Below are 18,600 nucleotides of genomic sequence, written 5' to 3' on the forward strand. Positions count from 1 at the left end.
TTAAATAATTGAAGGAATGTTTCAAAGGAAATTCAAGGGAAATTAGGGTAAATACAAGAAAAAGGTGCCCATATCTGCCATCGTACACACAGCAGGGTGCACACACTCAAGGCTCACAGGGTCTATTGGACAGCTCATCATTCACCATGCTATCCTCTGCTCTGTCCATCGCAAACACATATGCAAACACAAAGCCATCTTATCTTAGGTGTGTGTGGGTGCTTCAGGGATTATTCACCAACAGAAAACTTGGTTGTAAGACCTTTGGTAAGATGATATTTCACAAAAAAAGATCTATTAACTGTTTGCTGTCCTGTTGAAATTATTACTTTATATTATTGTCATTTAGCAGATGCTCTTATCCAGAAAAACTTAAATCAGTTTTATCTATTCATACATCTGGATATTTACTGAGGCAGTACAGTACCAGAGCCCCAGTGGGGATTTGAACTAGCAACCTTTGGGGGTACAAGCCCTGCTCCTTACCATTATACCACACTATTTCCCTGGTTTAAAGTTATACCTTAAAATAATATAATTTGTACCATCTGAACGTATACAAAAGCACTTCAGATTAAATGGATTCCCACAGGTAAAACAACAGCATTCCACCTAAGAATCAAACCTCTAACCTTCTCCCTTAACCATTATATCACACATTTTTGTAATCATATAAATGTGTTGATTGTGGTCTTCAGCCCGGACAAATCAGACAGGACAGAGCTCAATCTTTTATTTGGGCACAGTTCAATGCTGATCCATGAAAACACACTCCTTTGGCATCCAGTCTGCTCAGAGCACATGCCATCAAGAGCACAAAAAACAGGCCAGAACAGTCATATGCATAAGCTCAACGTTTATGGGCGCGCATCAGCGGCTGCCCTGGGTTTCATATTCGGAGAGCTGAACGCTCCACATACGGCATAGGATCTAAGCGGACTGAGCCACGGCACCATTGAAAATCCGCGTCAGTTACTCCTGCTGGACCTACTGCGGGCCTCCACGCAGGTGCTCTCCAGGACTGCCTTGCACTGGAGAAACTCCTCCTCCAGTCTCCGGAGCGATTCCCCTACCTCTGGAGCCGTGCGCAGCACCACCATGTCATACGCCATCCAGGTCAGCTGCACTGAAATCATGAAGGACAAGGAGGAGAAGACAGCCCGCATCGCCGTGCTGTAACAGCTCATTAACGAGGCATTGCACGGCTAGATCTACAGCAGAATGAAAACGTTAGACATTCTTTAAGACCGTTGCTCCTCGGGTGAAAGTAAACACCCTGTACACTCGTTCAATCCGGCTTTATCAAACTGTTCCATAAATCATGTCACACACCGGGGGATGTATATATAGCATATAGCTAACACGTAGCTGCGTAATCTGGGTGACACAGTAGGCCATGGGCCTTGTGACATGGTGAAATTCTCATACGCAGATCAACACATAAAGGGATGACCTGCCAATAAAGTTTCTAGCTAGGTAGCTAACTAAGATCCATCCAACAAGCCACCTAACGCTACATGTTGCCATTTCTCGTTCACTGTTTGTATAAGAACGAAAAATGTTGGCTGAAATCCACTTTTATTATTTGCATAGCTATATGTGGCCTAAGCCTACAAACAACCGCAGTGGGTGCGAATAAAGAGACCGTGGGGATTGTCAGTAGATGCTCGGCTAAGGCCGGAAAACTCCACAGAACTTCAATTGCTGGGGTTGTATTTACCTGATACATTTTCCATAACCTCGACCATTTTCTCGAGGTCCTTGCTAAATTCCTCCAACTGTTTCACGTTTTCTTCATGTAACTCCATATCCGAGGCCGGACAGTCAGCCATCTACGTTAGCTATAACGGAAAACAAGAACGATCAAAACTAATAGCTGGATTTCGCAGAATACGTAACGACAGCTAACTGTTGGCTAACGTTAAATCATTTTCTGTTTTATATTGTTAGCTTTCTCTAAAGTATTAGCGATAGCTTTGTCATCCGTTAACACGGCCGTTAGCGAGCGAGCGATGTCTGGGCGAAACATTTGGTAGATAGCCAGCAATTAATCTTTGATACACCCTTAAACGAAATAAGGGGCGGCACTAGTGTTTTTTATTTTTAATAATTTCTAATAAAAACAAAACAACAACAACAAAAAAAAAAACCCACATTCGTCCACTTTACTATTTGGACAGCAATATAACTGTAAAAGTACCTCAAATTTGGTCAGACGTCTTCCTCAACGGAAAATGCGCGTGAGGTGCCCCCGCTGTTCACCCGTTGCAGCGCGAGACACGTTACGCCAGCAGCGTTGCATCTCTGCGTGCCCGGTTCACTGAACTTCGCGTTCCCGTCTCGAAAAAAATGTAGTATTATGCAATTGTAATGTTATGTCTTCGTCAGTGGATCTGAACGTGAGCAACAAGCATTTGCCCGCAGACTTAGAACTGCAGGAATGTAGGCAAGACATTTTAAGACAGTAAGTGTTTCTCAGCGATATTTAATTGCTCACTAAAAACTGATGGTTGTAATGGTTACAGTGATAGCGAAACAAATTGTTCCAATTTAGACTGTTGATCTGGGGCCACCTTTCCTGGGTTTCTGTGAAAAAAGGAAGAAAGACCACTGTCACACCAATCAATGCGGCTTTAACAAAAGTTATAAAATGACATTTCTTGTTATCAAAATTCGCTGTTTACCCCAGTCTGACAGATCTGTGTTTAACCAGTTAACATTCATGAACAAAATGGAGGTATATTTTCCCATCATTTTTTTTTTTAGTGTCAGTAGGCCTAATTCTAAAGTGTACAGCCCATTCAGACAATACGCACAGTACATTTGGTGCAAGACAACCGCACTGACTGTTTTTAAACGGCGTATAAATTGTGTTCAAAAGAAGTAGGCCGATAATGTTGAAATCAACATACTTTGATTCGTTTTAATTTGCTCAGTGCGAATTGTAGGCTAATGTAACTGCATCTACGTGTAAATATAAATGTAAAATGTTAAAATAACTTAGAATAGCATAAATAGGTAAAGTCTACTTAATTCTTCAAGAAAACGGCAAAGTGTGTCTATGAATCAGAATAGATAAAATCTGTCTTTAACTTAAAATGGGCGATGTGGCGCGTGTCGTTCAGTGCTCGGGAGCGCTCCGTTGTTGTGTAAATTAGAGAGAAAACAGTTTGAATGAAGGGCAGATCGAATTCGACCGTCTCAGCTTCATATGGGCATTTTCTGCGATAAGGAGGTGTTGACGGGCAGTTAAATTTGAAACTATCTTCTGACTTCTCGTGTAGGGTTTTTTTTCTTTTCTTAAAAAAAAAACTTTCTAAACATGTACTGACACAAAACGCAGTCACTATGATACAAGTACAAGACCTCTCAGTATTCCCCATAAAGCGAAAAAAGGGCAATAAGACTTTTAGAACAGGTGGAAGGAGTTTCAGCACTGATTTTAATTCACCATAATCTTTCATTTCAAACGCGTGCATACCTATCAACAAAACACAGAAATGAAATTAAAAATCTACAATACAATGTGTTTGATATGCGGCACAAAAAATGAGACTAGTAACGGGATTTGTTCATTTGTTCATTTACAGAGGAACAAAAATTAGCACAGTGTGAATGCCAGTGCTTTTATTTATTTCTTTATTTTAAAAAGGGATAGAGATATATTCAAGGAAAACATGGAAGAAAGTTAAGAGAAACGCCTCAGAATACAACCTAAACAGACGTACAAAGAAAATGCTGGAAAAAGCAGTGGAACTGGTGACAGTGACAACTCTGTAATAAATAATACCTAATTATCTTCAATGTGATCAGAAGTATTGCGGTTTATGTGAATGTGTGATTCAGTTGTAATGTTTTGGAATTTATCCCTCTTCATTCCTTTATTTTATTTGACCCCATATATATACATTGTCAGTTTATACTGTAACTGGGAGCATGATATGGCAGGGCAAGGAAAGGGATGAGGAGAGCTTTGACACAGACAGTTCCAGGAGCCCCAATGGAATATTTCTCCCACATTGCCAGAGGGATTCCTCCAAACTGCATGTCATAGAGGAAAAAAATACAGTGTGACATGCACAGTGATTCAACCAATCAGGGATGCTGGGGGCGTAGCCAGAGCGCTATAAATAGTCCAGGTAAGGCAGGTGGCAGATTGTGACACACCTGACATTCCTACACTGGCTTGGCACAAGAGGCAGGGAGAGAAGGAAAAGAAGGTGAAAAGCTTCAGAGGAGATCAAGGTGCTGTAGAGAAATATCTTTCAGTGGGACCAGACAGACAGAGGAAATCACTTTGCAAGACAGAGAAAAGACTCTCGGGTGAGCATGATGACCTTTGAGCAGCAGGGCCAGTCAGCAGCACTTTGTGGGCCCCAGGTCCCCAACATGGGGCAGGAGCCCTCCGAACTCAGCCTCTACAGTGACAGCTACTACACCCCTCCATCTCTGCCCAGCCCCCAGCAGGTCGCTCCTTCTACCTACGACCTGGGGGACTATGGCACCCCTCCTTTGAACCCCTACCTGTGGTTCAATGAGCTGGGACTCAACAGCTCCCCTTATCTTGGTGGGGGTGCAGGAGCAGCTGGTGCTCCCTATGCGCCCCCGCACTTTAGCATGCAGAGGCCATATCTGGGCAGCAGCGGGCCAGGGCCCAGAGGAGCCGACCTGGGCTGGTTCTCCCTGCCCTCGCAGGAGGAGCTGATGAAGCTGGTCAGGCCGCCATACTCCTACTCCGCCCTCATCGCCATGGCGATCCACGGGGCCCCCGACCACCGTATCACGCTCAGTCAGATCTACCAGTACGTGGCCGACAACTTCCCTTTCTACAACAAGAGCAAGGCCGGCTGGCAGAACTCCATCCGCCACAACCTCTCCCTCAATGACTGCTTCAAGAAAGTGCCACGTGACGAGGACGATCCAGGTGAGTGCACTCTCTCTCCACTGTCTCCTTCATAGTCCAGAGATATTTTTACCCCAACTGTATTTTAACCCCAACTTCTATTTTAACCAACAAACTGTAAAGACGTTCAAATCTGAGACACAGTGAATTATATATGGAATGAATTTATTTGCCTTTTGAAGTGTTTTTAAAAAAGTTTATTTTATTTTATAAGAAGTCAGGAGTCGGGATCAGTCTAGACTCTAGTTGTGTCTTTATATTTTTTTGTGTGGAATGGACGGTGAATATAAACTGAATTAAAGATTATAAAATAAAAAATATCTACATTTTTGATTAGTGGAATGGAAATACATTTTGAACGGTACACATCTGGTGTCATAGTAAAAATGAGATGATTGTAGATAATGTCATATGATACCCAGTTGTTTACACTTGAATAAACTGGAGAGGTGTCATCTTACCCAGCAGTAGCAGGAGTAACCAGATTTTGCACTGTTTGAAAAAAAAAGATACTCATCAAACATTCTCTCTCTCTCTCTCTCTCTCTCTTTCTCTGTAGGCAAGGGTAACTACTGGACCCTAGACCCCAACTGCGAAAAGATGTTTGACAACGGCAACTTCCGTCGCAAGAGGAAGAGGAAGTCCGACTCCTTGGCTGCTGAGGGTGGGGAAGGAGGTTCTCTAGCTGCTGATTCGGGGGAGGGGAGTAGAGGAAGCAGCCCCAAACACCCCAATAACTCCTCCAACACCCCAGAAAGAGGTCCCTCCCCTATCCCCTCAGGCCCCTCCCCCTGCCTGAGCAGGTTCCTGTCAGAGATGTCTGGAGTGGCAACAGGGGTGGCCAGTTTGAGTGGGGACCCCCTGAGCCAACCGCTGCCCCTGGGCCTACCAGTGGAGGGGTCCCTGGGGGCCACACAAAGCGGGGGCTTCAGCTCATACTCCTCTGATGCCACAGTGCCGCAGTGGGCCAGCCCCCTGCCGCCACCACCTGCTCTGCCGTCCTCGCCCTCCCCCTCCCCCTCTGCGGGTGGGTACAGTGGCTCCTTGCTCGGGCAGTTCGGCAGCGATTTCTACCCCCTGCTGGACTCGGCTGGGGTGCTCTACCCCCGGGACGGCACCGAGGTGTGAAGTGATGGCATGAATACAAGGACCAGGGGACGGGTCCTTTGAGCTGCATGAAGGCTTTCACTGACACAGAGTGCAATGTGCCCCAGCAGAGAGTGAGGAAGAAAGAGCGGACCAGCCTGCCTGCAGGGCAGAAGCCAGCTCTCACAGGAGGGCCTGACTCAGCAAGTGAAAACGGCAGGCAGACGCTCCCACGTTCACAGTGCAAACACTCACACTCGCTGATCTCAGGCCAGCCGCTGACATCACCTCAACTGAGACAAGAATCCCAACCGCCTCCTCCCCCCTGCAATGGGCACTGCTGTCACTCACCAGACAACCACAAGGTCCAACAGCTTTTGACTTTGTGCACTTGCAGAATTTTTGGTCATCTACTTGTGGCCTGACCTCAATATCAATTAGTGAAGTGTAATGAAAGGTTGTTCAAGAATGGTAGCATGATTAGTTTTGATTAGGTTATTTATGAAGTGTTTTTTTTTTATTATCTTGTCAGGCTGTAATATATTTAAACTGAAATGCTGTCAGGGTGTTTATGGCATGGCTGTAGGGATAAATTGGAGTGCCTGTGTTCTAGTTTTTGTATGTTTTCATGTTGATCAGTTCAAAGAAAGAATATTTTTTTAAATAAACATAAAACATAAAAATGACATGAGTATGATGTTTTATTTTGAAATGGCATTAACAGAAGTACTCATATATTGATTGTTAAATGTGAGATGTGAAACCATGAATACATAATTTTGAGATTCATGTTCACATTTGGCAAGGCTAATACACTAATCCATGTGTAAAAGCTGACTCTTTTTGCCAAGCTCAGAAATGCATATCCTTGAATAACACAACTAAATGAAAAAACTAATACTGTGTAAGAGATTTGTGACAACACACACTACAGACATATATGGGGATATGTTGCGAGACTGGTTATTATAGGCATTAAGATGCATTTTGAACTTTACCTAAAGTTGGGGACCTTGACTACATCACCTTATGTTGTAGAGGTCAGAGCCTTCTTGGTAACCCAGTTATACTCTAGCCTCAAAAAGCATTCTTGGGGTGGCGGAGATGTTGTGGAGAAAACAATACCAAATACAGGAGTTTATTCCACATTGGCTGCAAGGCAGAGTACACATCGAAAACAGTTAGTAATCTATATTTGGCTGGATACAACACATTCTTATAACATACATATTTCATATTTGCTTCCAGTACAACTCATTCTTAAACATATTAATTGGTGCAACACCTCAACAGGGCCTTCATTTATAAAAATTCCTGCCTGTCCACCCATGAAAGAAAGACATCCAGCTACATTACATTACATTGCATTACATCATTTAACTAACGCTCTTACCCAGAGTGACTTCCAAATAAACTCTGAAAATAATCAGAATATGATGGAACAGCATACTTTTACAATTTGTCCTTTAAATGACATAGCATTCTCATTCCACTGAAAATATACCTATGTTCCTTAAAAAATATACCTAAAATATACTTAAGTCCACCTTTTCTTCCCTGCTCTTGTACCAAAACCAGTATCAGTTACTCTAAGAATGCCTTTTCCCCTGGCCCCGGTGCAGCCAACCCTGTTATACAGGTAGTCAGGTAGTAACAGAATCAATTGGCAAATGACATTGTGGCAAGCTAGACGACGAAGCTGGTGAAAGTGGATGCGGCTCAAAGACACGTGCACTCCTCTGGCCTGCTACACTCTGCTGTCTCGCTGCTATGCTGTGCTACGCTGCCGTCTGTCAGTAGAACCAGTGATCCGTGCTACAGAAAAGGGGGTGGAGAGGAGAGAAGGTAAGAAACCGTTAAACAACATGTTCAGAGACAGAGAGAGAGAGAGAAAAAATGACGGGTTTGACGGCAAAAAAAGAAGGGCGCTGAATGAGAACTAGTTCCTCCAGCTTCCCCTATCCTCTTAGCCACCTCTGCACACAGAGACTCTTTCTCTCTCTCTATTCCCCTTTCTCTCTCACTCATTCACTCTTTCCCTCTCTCTGTTCCCCTTTCTCTCTCACTCATTCACTCTTTCCCTCTCTCTATTCCCCTTTCTCTCTCACTTATTCACTCTTTCTCTCTCTCTATTCCCCTTTCTCTCTCTCTATTCACTCTTTCTCTCTCTCTATTCCCCTTTCTCTCTCACTCATTCACTCTTTCCCTCTCTCTATTCCCCTTTCTCTCTCACTCATTCACTCTTTCCCTCTCTCTATTCCCCTTTCTCTCTCACTCATTCACTCTTTCCCTCTCTCTGTTCCCCTTTCTCTCTCACTCATTCACTCTTTCCCTCTCTCTATTCCCCTTTCTCTCTTTCTTTCTCTCACTTTCCTGGTCTAAGTCTCCAAGATTTCAGTATATTTTGTGTTTCCGTTCTACACTGGCACTCTAACTACTTGTTAAATGTACTATTTTGTTTTGTTTTGTTTTTAATATGCTTAAAGTCTGGAAAAAGGTGAAGGGGGGGTGGTGTGGGTGGGCATGGGGGTTGGGGGGCAGGGCAGGGTGGTGTACAGTTTGGATGGCTTCTCCATTGATTTTTATGGAACTGCTAAGTGTATGTTACACCTGCACAAACAACGGCTGACAAAAGGGCATGCTGTTTCTAATTCTCACTCATTCAGTTGGAGATTCATTGACCTTATAGGATTAAACCTGCATTTCACTAACCTGTAACCCATTAGACTGATTGTGGCTTCATTGTTTTTAGCTGGTAATGTGATATAACCAAATACTATGGAGGGTGCTATTAGGGATACAACTCCAGTACCTTGCAGCACTCTGCCTGTGCACAAATCATTCTGGATTTTCAAAAACAATAAGCAGTGTCTGCATTATGCTTTATCTTCTCATTTTAGACAGCGCATGATCTGAATTTTAGCAGAGAGAGTGTGTGTGTGTGTCTGTGTGTGAGAAAGAGAGAGAGAGTGAGGGAGAGAGTGCTTGTTTTGATGCCCTAATTTGTCTACCTTCCATTCCAACTGTCTGTTATTTTTGTGGCTTGTCAAATGCTGATGTCATTTCCTTTTGCTCTACCTGCAAACACCGTGAGAACCAGCGCACCCCTACTCTCCCCACATAACTCCTGCCACTGCTCTGCCGCTGACAGGGCAAGTTTGGTGGGGATGGGGTGTGATGGGACAGAGGCAAGATACCGTTCCCGTGTCCCACTGAGGAAAGAGGGCGGTAAGAAGAGAGAGAGGGGAGAGAGGGGAGGCCGTGTTTGTTTTAGATCCCCCTCAGAGATTGGCAACCAGGGAGAGGGGCAGAGGGGCTGGCCAAGCACTCCAAACCGAAGGCCCCAGTGCTTCTCTATCCCTCCCTCCACACCCCTCATGTCACCCCCACCACCCCCACCACCCCCTCCACTCTTCTGTAATTTAGGAGATAGAGAGGGAGAGTTAGGGAGAGATGGTTCCCATGTCAGACCGGTGGAATTTCGGGTTCTCTTAATGCTGAAGCGGGAGATCAGTCTCTCACGGTCTCAGCAACATTCTCTCCTCCCTCGCCCACAGCAAGAAACATCTCCTCCACCATAAGGATTCCAGCTATGTGATCTTAAGTATGGGACAAAGCAGACAAACAAAAAGAAAGGAAGAGAGAAGGAAATAAGAGAGGGAAGAAGAAATGAGGATAAAAAGAGACAGAGATTTATTCCTTTATTGAAAAGATAGAATGCTTGCATAGGACTTCACTAGTGGCAATTCTGCTGCGTTCAGCATTGATAAACAAAGGTACAACAACCTTATTATAAGTCCAAGAGTCCAATACACAGCTGTCTGTACATCTAGGAGGACACAGTAGCTGGAAGATTACCCAGCTATGTTGTACAAAAATAATAGGAATGTAGCTTTTGAGCTTCCCCCTCATTTTTAAAATAGCATTGTGTATAAATGGTTCAACTCATACTCTCTAAGTCTGCTTGTAAAGGGGGTTTCTGCCGAAATAGTAAATTACATATAATAATAACTGTGCATGTGTTGTGTTTCTGTCCTCCCTTTGCTGTATTTTCGAGAACATGCTTTTGACGGCACTCATTTAGCTTTTCATATGCTAGTGCAGCCGAGAGAAGTTAGAGAGCTCAGTGAGACAATGCTTAGGGGCATTAGGAGGTTGCTGTCCTGCCTGCTATTTGCGAAATGGAAATTTTAACAAAAGCCTCTAACCCTTTATTCACGCATCTGAAAAAAAAAACAAAAACGACACTAAACACACGGTACTAAATTTAAGAGCTCAAGCAGTCACCTCTGATGGTATAGAATGCATATCTTAGATTCAATCTATCTGCAGTGAGGGGAAGGAGGATCAGTTCGAAATAATTAGAAGAATAAGGAGAATTACAGAGATGCAGCCAGTCACTAGAAGGTACCAGAAGGTCACTGTCATCAGAAGGTATGAGATTTATGTCCTGGGTGTGGCACTGCTGTGGCTCTTCTGCTTGGAGCTTACTGGCTTGTTTCAATAAATATCTGGTAGAATAAAATACTTTAGATAAAATATAAGTTGGATAAGGATGAAAAAAGAAACAATGCTTTCTGATTGACAATGAGTGTGGAAATTAAAGTGGGTGGCTATATTTAGCATCACATCAAGAGTCTGGTGATCATCAAGAATTAAGGATAATGAAAACCTAAGACCTGTTAAACATTGTTGATCAAACCCACGAGAAACCACATTGCAGTAGAATTATATCTGGCTCTGTGATTTGGTTTTTGATGTGCATTATGTGGTGACATTGATTGTAAAATTGTTGTTTTGTCAGCGGGTGTCTAAATGACAAATGATGTAAAAAATGAATGTGATCTGAATAGTTACAATGTAACAATATAATACTAATGATGTCATGGTGAGATGATGCATCCACAATAAAAATGTGATGATGTCACAATAGAATCTAAAAATCTAATAACATAATATAAAATAAATAAAAATAACAGAGATAATAATCCTAACATTAATCAGGGTACATAAAAGTGGTTGCCACTGTAGCAAATTAAATGTGCTTACAGCAGTGGTTAAAACAGGGGATATGCTGGCCGTCTTTCATCTCATGCTGAAGACCCATCACTACCACTTGGCTCCCCTACACAAGCATGCATTCTTCAAGAATATTTTGACGTTTTGTCTTGGGGAATATTGTATCTTTTCTGTTACATTGTCATATTAATACAGGGCATCTTGAATTGTATTTATGTGTGAAGTCAGGTATGCGCTAGTACTTTCAATATTGCCTGGGATAGATGTGGTCAGTTGTCTTGTATGTGTACAGTCTTTCATGGCACTGTATTAGATGGAATTTGAACTCATTCTTTGTAAGTTGCTCTGGATAAGAGCGTCTGTTGGGTGTCAAAAATGTAAATGTAATGTCTCCATGTCTAATTTAGCTGATTACCCTCTGAAAGTGCAGTGATGTTATTGGGGTGGGGGATGATCAGAAGAGTGATCAATATAACAAGAGAATGCTGATGATGTCACAAACAGAAAGGCAATGATGTCATAACAGAATGTATAACATGTCACAATAGAATTGTGAACTGTCCTCTTAACAAAAATTAAAACATAAAGATTAGAAACTACCTTCCTAAGAAAAAACCTTACATTTATATTTTGTCATTTGGCAGACGCTCTTATCGAGAGTGACTTCCAAAATGCTCACAAGGGTGGCTTTTGATGATTGCTACCCAGGTAAATAAATTACGGCAATGATGAAAAATTGTGGAATTGTATTTTAAAATTCACCTTATAATCCTAACAATTTATTTTTTCTTTATTATTATTATAATACCAAGAACAATGCAGGTGCTCCATCATGTCTACCCTCCATGCCTAATGGCTGATTACCCTAATTTGGCTAATTTGCTCGATACTCAAGCCTCAAGGCCCAGCCCTGTGTTAGCGCATGACAATAGCGCACTCATAATCACCACATCATCTCCGTCTCCTGATAAGACCGGCATGTGCCACACTTCACCCCCACCTCCCTCTAACTACCCCAGCACCCCAGAGCCCCACCCTATCACTGTCCAGGTGTTTATTGATACAACACCCCTCCCTTGTATCTTTCCCAAATGAAAGGGGCCTCTCCATTCACATTTATAGCTGTGAGGTGATTCCTCACGTCCAATGACACCACAAACAGCTGAGAGTGTGCCTCATGCTTACTGACACATGCCACACCAGCGTTTAACCTGCTGTCTCTCTGTAGGTAAACACAGCACTGATGCGGGCAGATATGAGCCCCTCTGATCGCAATGTCCTCCAGCTGACCACAGTTCAGCCCTGGAAAATACCAGTCACCTCCCCCCAGTACAGGAACAAGGTTGACATCATGATTGCCACGGTCTTTCATTTAAGTTTAATAATTGGGGGCTTCACATCAGGTATGTTTCACTTTGGGACAGGTGGGCACTTGCGTTCTCAGTGCTGTGTTTTGCACTAGTGCTTGCTTGTGTGAGCAACATTTCATGTCATTTTGTTGGATGCATTTTGTGATTGACTTTTAGAATCACTTGAATAAGAGCGTCTGCTGGATTAAAAAAATGTAAATGCACATTAAATATACTCGTGATTATACTTGTGATGCTATTGTAATGGAACAGTAGAATGTGTGTGATGTCACAATCAGAAAGGCAATGATGTCACAAAAGAATGTCTTCATGGCAAAATAGAATGTTGGAAAAAAGTGAATACAACATCAAGCAATAATAAATAGCACATCAACAAACTCCCTCACAAAACACCAAGGCGCCTATGGGTGATTTCCACTTAAATAAATTAAGGCTATTATGATATTATGTGGACTTATATGTCCAGATGCATCCTATAATCCAAATGATAGTCATTATTATTTATGTGAAGAACACTGCAGGTGCTCCACCATATCTACCCCCCCATGTTTAATTCAGCTGATTACCCTCTGAAACAGCATGGCACATGTCTTTCTCTCTACAGTCCCTCAAGGCCCAGCCCTGTGTAAGCGCATGACAACAGCGCACTCATAATCACCACGTCATCTCCGTCTCCTGATAAGACCGGCATGTGCCACACTTCACCCCCACCTCCCTCAAACTACCCCAGCACCCCAGAGCCCCACCCTATCACTGTCCAGGTGTTTATTGATACAACACCCCTCCCTTGTATCTTTCCCAAATGAAAGGGGCCTCTCCATTCACATTTATAGCCGAGAGTGTGCCTCATGCTTACTGAGGCACACTCATGCTTACATGCCACACCAGCGTTTAACCTGCTGTCTCTCTGTAGGTAAACACAGCACTGATGCGGGCAGATATGAGCCCCTCTGATCGCAATGTCCTCCAGCTGACCACAGTTCAGCCCTGGAAAATACCAGTCACCTCCCCTCAGTACAGGAAAAAGGCTTTTTGTCTCTTGCTGCAGTTAAACTACAGAAAAAAAACTTTACACAAAAAAAAGACATGATGATTGCCATCAGGTATACTGCGTGTAGGAGCCACTGCGCAATTGCAGAGCTGCTCTGGATAGGAGCATCTGCTGCATGTCAGAAATGTAAACATACATTAAATATGCTCACATCTTGTACGTGACTGGCAAGAGTGTCTAATGGATGTAAATTTAAGATAGAATGTACTCACATCTTGCACTTCGCTCTGGAGAAGAGCATCTATTGCTGGATGGCGAAAAAGACAATGTTAATGTAAATAATTAGTAGTTAGATTCTGCATTGATTTTATAAGGGGGTGATGAAATAGTAACTGTATGGTAATGACATAACAATAGAATGTGTGTGATATCACAAAAGAATTTCTTCATGGCACAATAGAATGTTGGAAAAAAAAATGAATACAACAAGAAATGCATCAAGGAATAATAAATACCACATCAATAAACTCCCTCACAAAATATTAAGGTGCCTGTGGATGATTTCTACCTAAAAAAATGTGTGGAGTTATAGTTCCAGATGCACCCTATAATCCAAGAAATGTTTATTATTACTTTTGTGAAGAACATTGCAGGTGAGGGTGGATGTCATTCAATGTCCTCCAACTGACCACAGTTCATCCCTGGAAAATACCAGTCACCTCCTCTCAGTACAGGAAGAAGGGGCGGGAGCTGGAGGAGAAGGAGCATGTCTGGGCGGAACGGCTCAGAAGGGTACTTTCTGCTGGAGGGTTTTGAGTTGCTTATTTCTAAACATTAGAGTTTCCATGGAGATTTTCTCAGAATTCCATGAGTTTCTGGTTTGAACAAACACTACTCTCATATTCCCAGTGCATTCTGGGCAATGACACAAACAAACCCATAGTGGAGCTGTCTCCTTCCCTCTGCTTTGGATAATCACTGTAATTCTGATCTTTTTTTTTCATCCCTGAGCACTCCTCATTCATAATACCTTAAATGTGAAAATGAAACCTTCCATTTAAATATAGAAATGAGTGGAACTTAAGTTTGTTCTGAGTGCAGTGTGAAGTCTGATAAACTAAAAAGGAATCAGGAATCTAAAAAATCAGTCTACCAGCCTTTGTGAGGGTAGACTGATTATAACTGCGTTTCCATATGAGTTGGTTTTATTTAATCTAAGTGTGAGGCTGCTTTGGAGCAATTACGCACATTTTACTTCACCTAGCTCAGATTAAAACAGAGCTTTAGTTATAGCCAGTAGCAAAAAGGGGTCGCTTAACTGTTCACTATGCCACTCTCACACAGTCACACATGAGAACCGAAGTGTGCTGATTTGCATACAAATTTGGGTAAAATGCCGTTTTGTGGTTTGTGGAATCCAATGTTATGAAATCTGTCCTCACTTGCTTGTGTAAGTCAAGGCGATCTCTGCATAGAGATACGTTGGTATGAGCTAACGGTGTGAGGTCTTTCATCACTAAGTGCAATACAGTTTTTTATGATTGCTTAGGCACGATTTTGAAAACAGGGCTCATTTTGTCAAAACACTACACACCATTCACACAATCACACACACAAGGAGCAGAACAAAATGAAACACTTCATTCAAAACTATACAATAATTTATAAACCCCCCCCCCCAATTTTGTCACCGTATGGCACACACATGGTTCATACGATCTGATTCTGTTTGAACCAGCTACACACCGCTGTGCTCAATCTAAAACACTTTTAACATTTCTACTTTTCTAATGATATAGTCAGGGTTTGATTTTTTTCAGAGATATTGCTAGACTAAAGTACATGAATATATTGACCAAACACAACACACAAGACCAGTACTGCACACTGATGAAAATAGCTATTTCTCTCCACATTGTAAAATCAGTCAATTTTACACTGAAAATCTGAACAGAACATATTCTAAATAGAATATAGTAGAAAAACACAGCAAAAACATTAGTGGAGACAAAAAGATAGCATGAATTTAAAAAGCATCATCTCTTTGCCTTTGTGCACATCACAGGCTATGTCCTCTCTTGCAAGACAGCGAGGGAAGAATCTTCTTGAATGGCGAATCCATCCTTGCACAGACCCTGCATCAATTTGGTCGCAGTCCTCCTCCATGGCTTGAATGAGGGGTATCCTGACATAGGGCTGGAGATCGTAAACCTTTTACTCTCTCAGAATTTCAGTAGAGTTGTTTCATCTGTATGTGATGTTTTTTAAGGACTCACCCCAGTGTTGATAGAGAGACCTGATGGACATTATTGAAAACTGTGTGGTCATTGAGGATGTTTGCTTGAATTTCTCTGAGGTGTATCGCATTATTGGCCAAAACCATGTTTACAATAGCTCTCTCTTGTTCCTCTGAGAACATGGGGCCCCTTTCTCCTTGATGTTCTCAACCCTCAATCCTATGTAGACCAATCAAAATACATGTAAAATGTCACAGGGTAGCGTACAAGGCATTGTTTCAAACATGGAATGCAGTGCATGGGTACCAAAAAGTTCTGATGTAGTGCATATAGTAGGCTACATTGTACTGATTTTACTGTAGACGGTAGAGGCGGTTGTTTTTCACCTGTGCTCTTGTCGAGATGTCTGAATTACTGTTGCAATAGTATATCTACTGAGGTTGGGCTGAACTCTCTGTTCAGCCTCTCTCAATGTCAACCCATGGTTTTCAATATGGTCAACCAATGTAGCTCTAATTTCATCTGATAAATTTGGTCCTCGTCTTCTTTGTCCATGTCCTCCTCCAGGTCTACCTCTACCTCTTCCTCTTCCTCTCCCTACCTCTCTTCCTCCACGGGCTCCCCCTCTCATCTTCTCTCTCCCTCTTCCCCTTCCATTTTTGTTGAAGACAGGTAAAGTCACCTGTTGCGTTTTTATAGTGCTTACGTCTGATTGGTGAGTTTACAATTAAGCACCTAAGTGTCTTTACACCTGACGGCAGTGTTTGATCAATTGGTTCATAGGTGTGGTATTTTGAAAGGCAGTGCTTTGAAATGGCAATGAAGTGACATCATGTTAGATTTCTGTGTCCAATGTAGAGAAATGTGTTTTGCAAAAAGTGTGAGGCTAATAATGTGCTTATAGTTGTGCAGATCTGGGCTAAGGTTTTGCTCCTTGAGTGTCAGGTTTCGCTAACTGTGTGTTATTTTTAATTTTAGTGTGTAAGCAATCGTAAAAAACTGTAAGTGCCTCTGGGTTGTGTGTGTGTGTGTTTGAGTGTGAGTGGGGGGTGGGGGGAGAGGTTTACTGTGTGAAATTAAGTGCATTCAAATGATTTGCGCACGTTTCACATTCTGTGTTTCGACATGCACCCTTATCGTTTGAAAGTGCCTTGGCTGTGCTCCTCGCCTGCTTCGCCAATTGCCAGGCTGGCTCTAATCAAACACTTCTGTACAGAGAGAGTGAGGGGGAGAAGAGGAAGACAGAGAGCAAGGCAGGGAGATGCCGGAGAGAAGGTGTGATCCGCTCGGAGGGAAAGAACAGCGGGATATAGAGTTAGTGAAACAGGGGACTGGGGGGGAAAGGAGGGTGTGAGAGCAGGCAGTTGAAAGATGACAAGACATGGAGGATGAAAACGAAGACGCACAAGGACACTCCACCCACCCCCCAGTCCTACCCCACCCTCCTCGCCCCTATCTGCGCCTCTCGAGAGTCGCATGGCCGTGTCCCAGCCTGTCTTGGTGACACTCAGACTGCGCACGGGGCTCGAGATCCGGTTCATAGCCCGTACCCTTCATCAATCACACGGCTTCCTCTCTCTGGAATAGACCTGCTGGGGCTGGGGGAAATTGTGGAGTCGAGCTCACTGAATGAAATGCAATCACACTGTGATGTAGGGTTATATGGTTTTTAGTGATCATTTTTAGGCTCTATGTTCATGTCAGTGTGACTGAAATATGATGCTTTTATACGAGATTGTTTGGCACTATGTTTTCATGCTGTATGCTCTTATAACAGCGTGTTTCAGGCATGACTCCTGATTCCTGTGTATCTGGCTGGTCTGTACATACAAGTACTTTTCCTTGTTCTCATGGCTACTGTGAGATTCCATATACTGTACCATGCCTTGTAAGTTGCTGAATGACAGCTTCAATCAAATAAATGAATAAATAATGAACACTCACACACACAGTTACACACCTACACACACATACACATTCTCAACATACACGAACATGCACACTCTCACATCCAAACTCATTTACACGCTTACACACACACACACACACACACACACACACACACACGCACGCACAAACTCACTCACATACACACACACACTAGCACGCACAAAGAACTCAATGACTGTCGCCAGTCAAACGAGCGCTGTTGTCGTCTGCGCTGAGGATTAAGTGTGTGACGCGCCTCCGATTCACGCCACTGACGAAAGACAAGGTGACGGAGTGCAGATCGCGCCGATACTCTCCCGGACTGGAGGCCATGCGGCAAGGGCACCCAAACATACAAACACAGCAATCAATCCGATCGAAGCCAGAGACGCTGCGGATTTCACACGGCTTTACAGTGCAGTGAGCTTACACAAAGGGAGAGATGTTTCAGCTGCTGTTCCTCTGCATGGCATTGTATTACTGGCCCCGTAGGCCAGGAGCATTTACGGGACATTTTCAAACAACTTCCAGCATCATGTCTGAGACACAACCATCACACATATACTAAGGTCACCATACCTGCACAGAGGCCAAATGAGATAGGTGAATATGAGGAACAGATTACAGCGGCCTGTGCAGACACAGGTGAGCTGCAGATGTTTGAAGGTGTGAATACAGGTGCTAGAGAGATGAAGGCACAGAAATGCTCTGAGCAGCAGAGAATCCCAAGGACTGTACAGCTCTGCCTTTCTAAATCGGTGTCATTTGTAGGTGTAGAAACAGAGCACATTGTGATGTCACAGCCAACCCTCCAGATTCCATCACATAGTGGGCTGATGCATCACAGCCCCCTAAGTCAGTTTTACATGGTTTTGCATGTTTCAGGTTGTTGCTGATTTCCTTAGTGTGACCGTAATGAATGCTGCATAAAAGAATTAAGATTGTGTTACTGTAGTAAATGTGACATTAAGGAATTGCATTAATGTAACGATGAGCGCTGAGTAAAGGAATTACATCAGGGTAAAGATAAACGAGTGCTACATAAAGGAAGTGCATCAGTGTAAC

The 18,600-nt window shown here is 43.0% G+C and overlaps 2 protein-coding genes across 2 annotated transcripts; one reads left to right on the forward strand and one right to left on the reverse strand.

Annotated features, from left to right (window-relative positions):
* Positions 1 to 968: 968 nt before the first annotated feature.
* On the reverse strand, positions 969 to 2,254 carry syce3 (synaptonemal complex central element protein 3). The gene is made up of 3 exons (XM_036523889.1): positions 2,201 to 2,254; positions 1,721 to 1,841; positions 969 to 1,126 (listed from the first exon to the last, which is right to left on the reverse strand). The coding sequence occupies exons 2-3, from the start codon at positions 1,830 to 1,832 to the stop codon at positions 969 to 971; spliced, it is 270 nt and encodes an 89-aa protein (XP_036379782.1). The 5' UTR covers positions 1,833 to 1,841; positions 2,201 to 2,254.
* Positions 2,255 to 4,171: 1,917 nt separating this feature from the next.
* Positions 4,172 to 6,589, forward strand: LOC118775255 (forkhead box protein I1-like). Its single transcript, XM_036525077.1, has 2 exons — positions 4,172 to 4,924; positions 5,463 to 6,589. The coding sequence occupies exons 1-2, from the start codon at positions 4,330 to 4,332 to the stop codon at positions 6,029 to 6,031; spliced, it is 1,164 nt and encodes a 387-aa protein (XP_036380970.1). The 5' UTR covers positions 4,172 to 4,329; the 3' UTR covers positions 6,032 to 6,589.
* The last annotated feature ends 12,011 nt before the right edge of the window (positions 6,590 to 18,600 follow it).

This window comes from Megalops cyprinoides, chromosome 3 (genome assembly GCF_013368585.1).
Source record: "Megalops cyprinoides isolate fMegCyp1 chromosome 3, fMegCyp1.pri, whole genome shotgun sequence".
NCBI lineage: Eukaryota > Metazoa > Chordata > Actinopteri > Elopiformes > Megalopidae > Megalops > Megalops cyprinoides.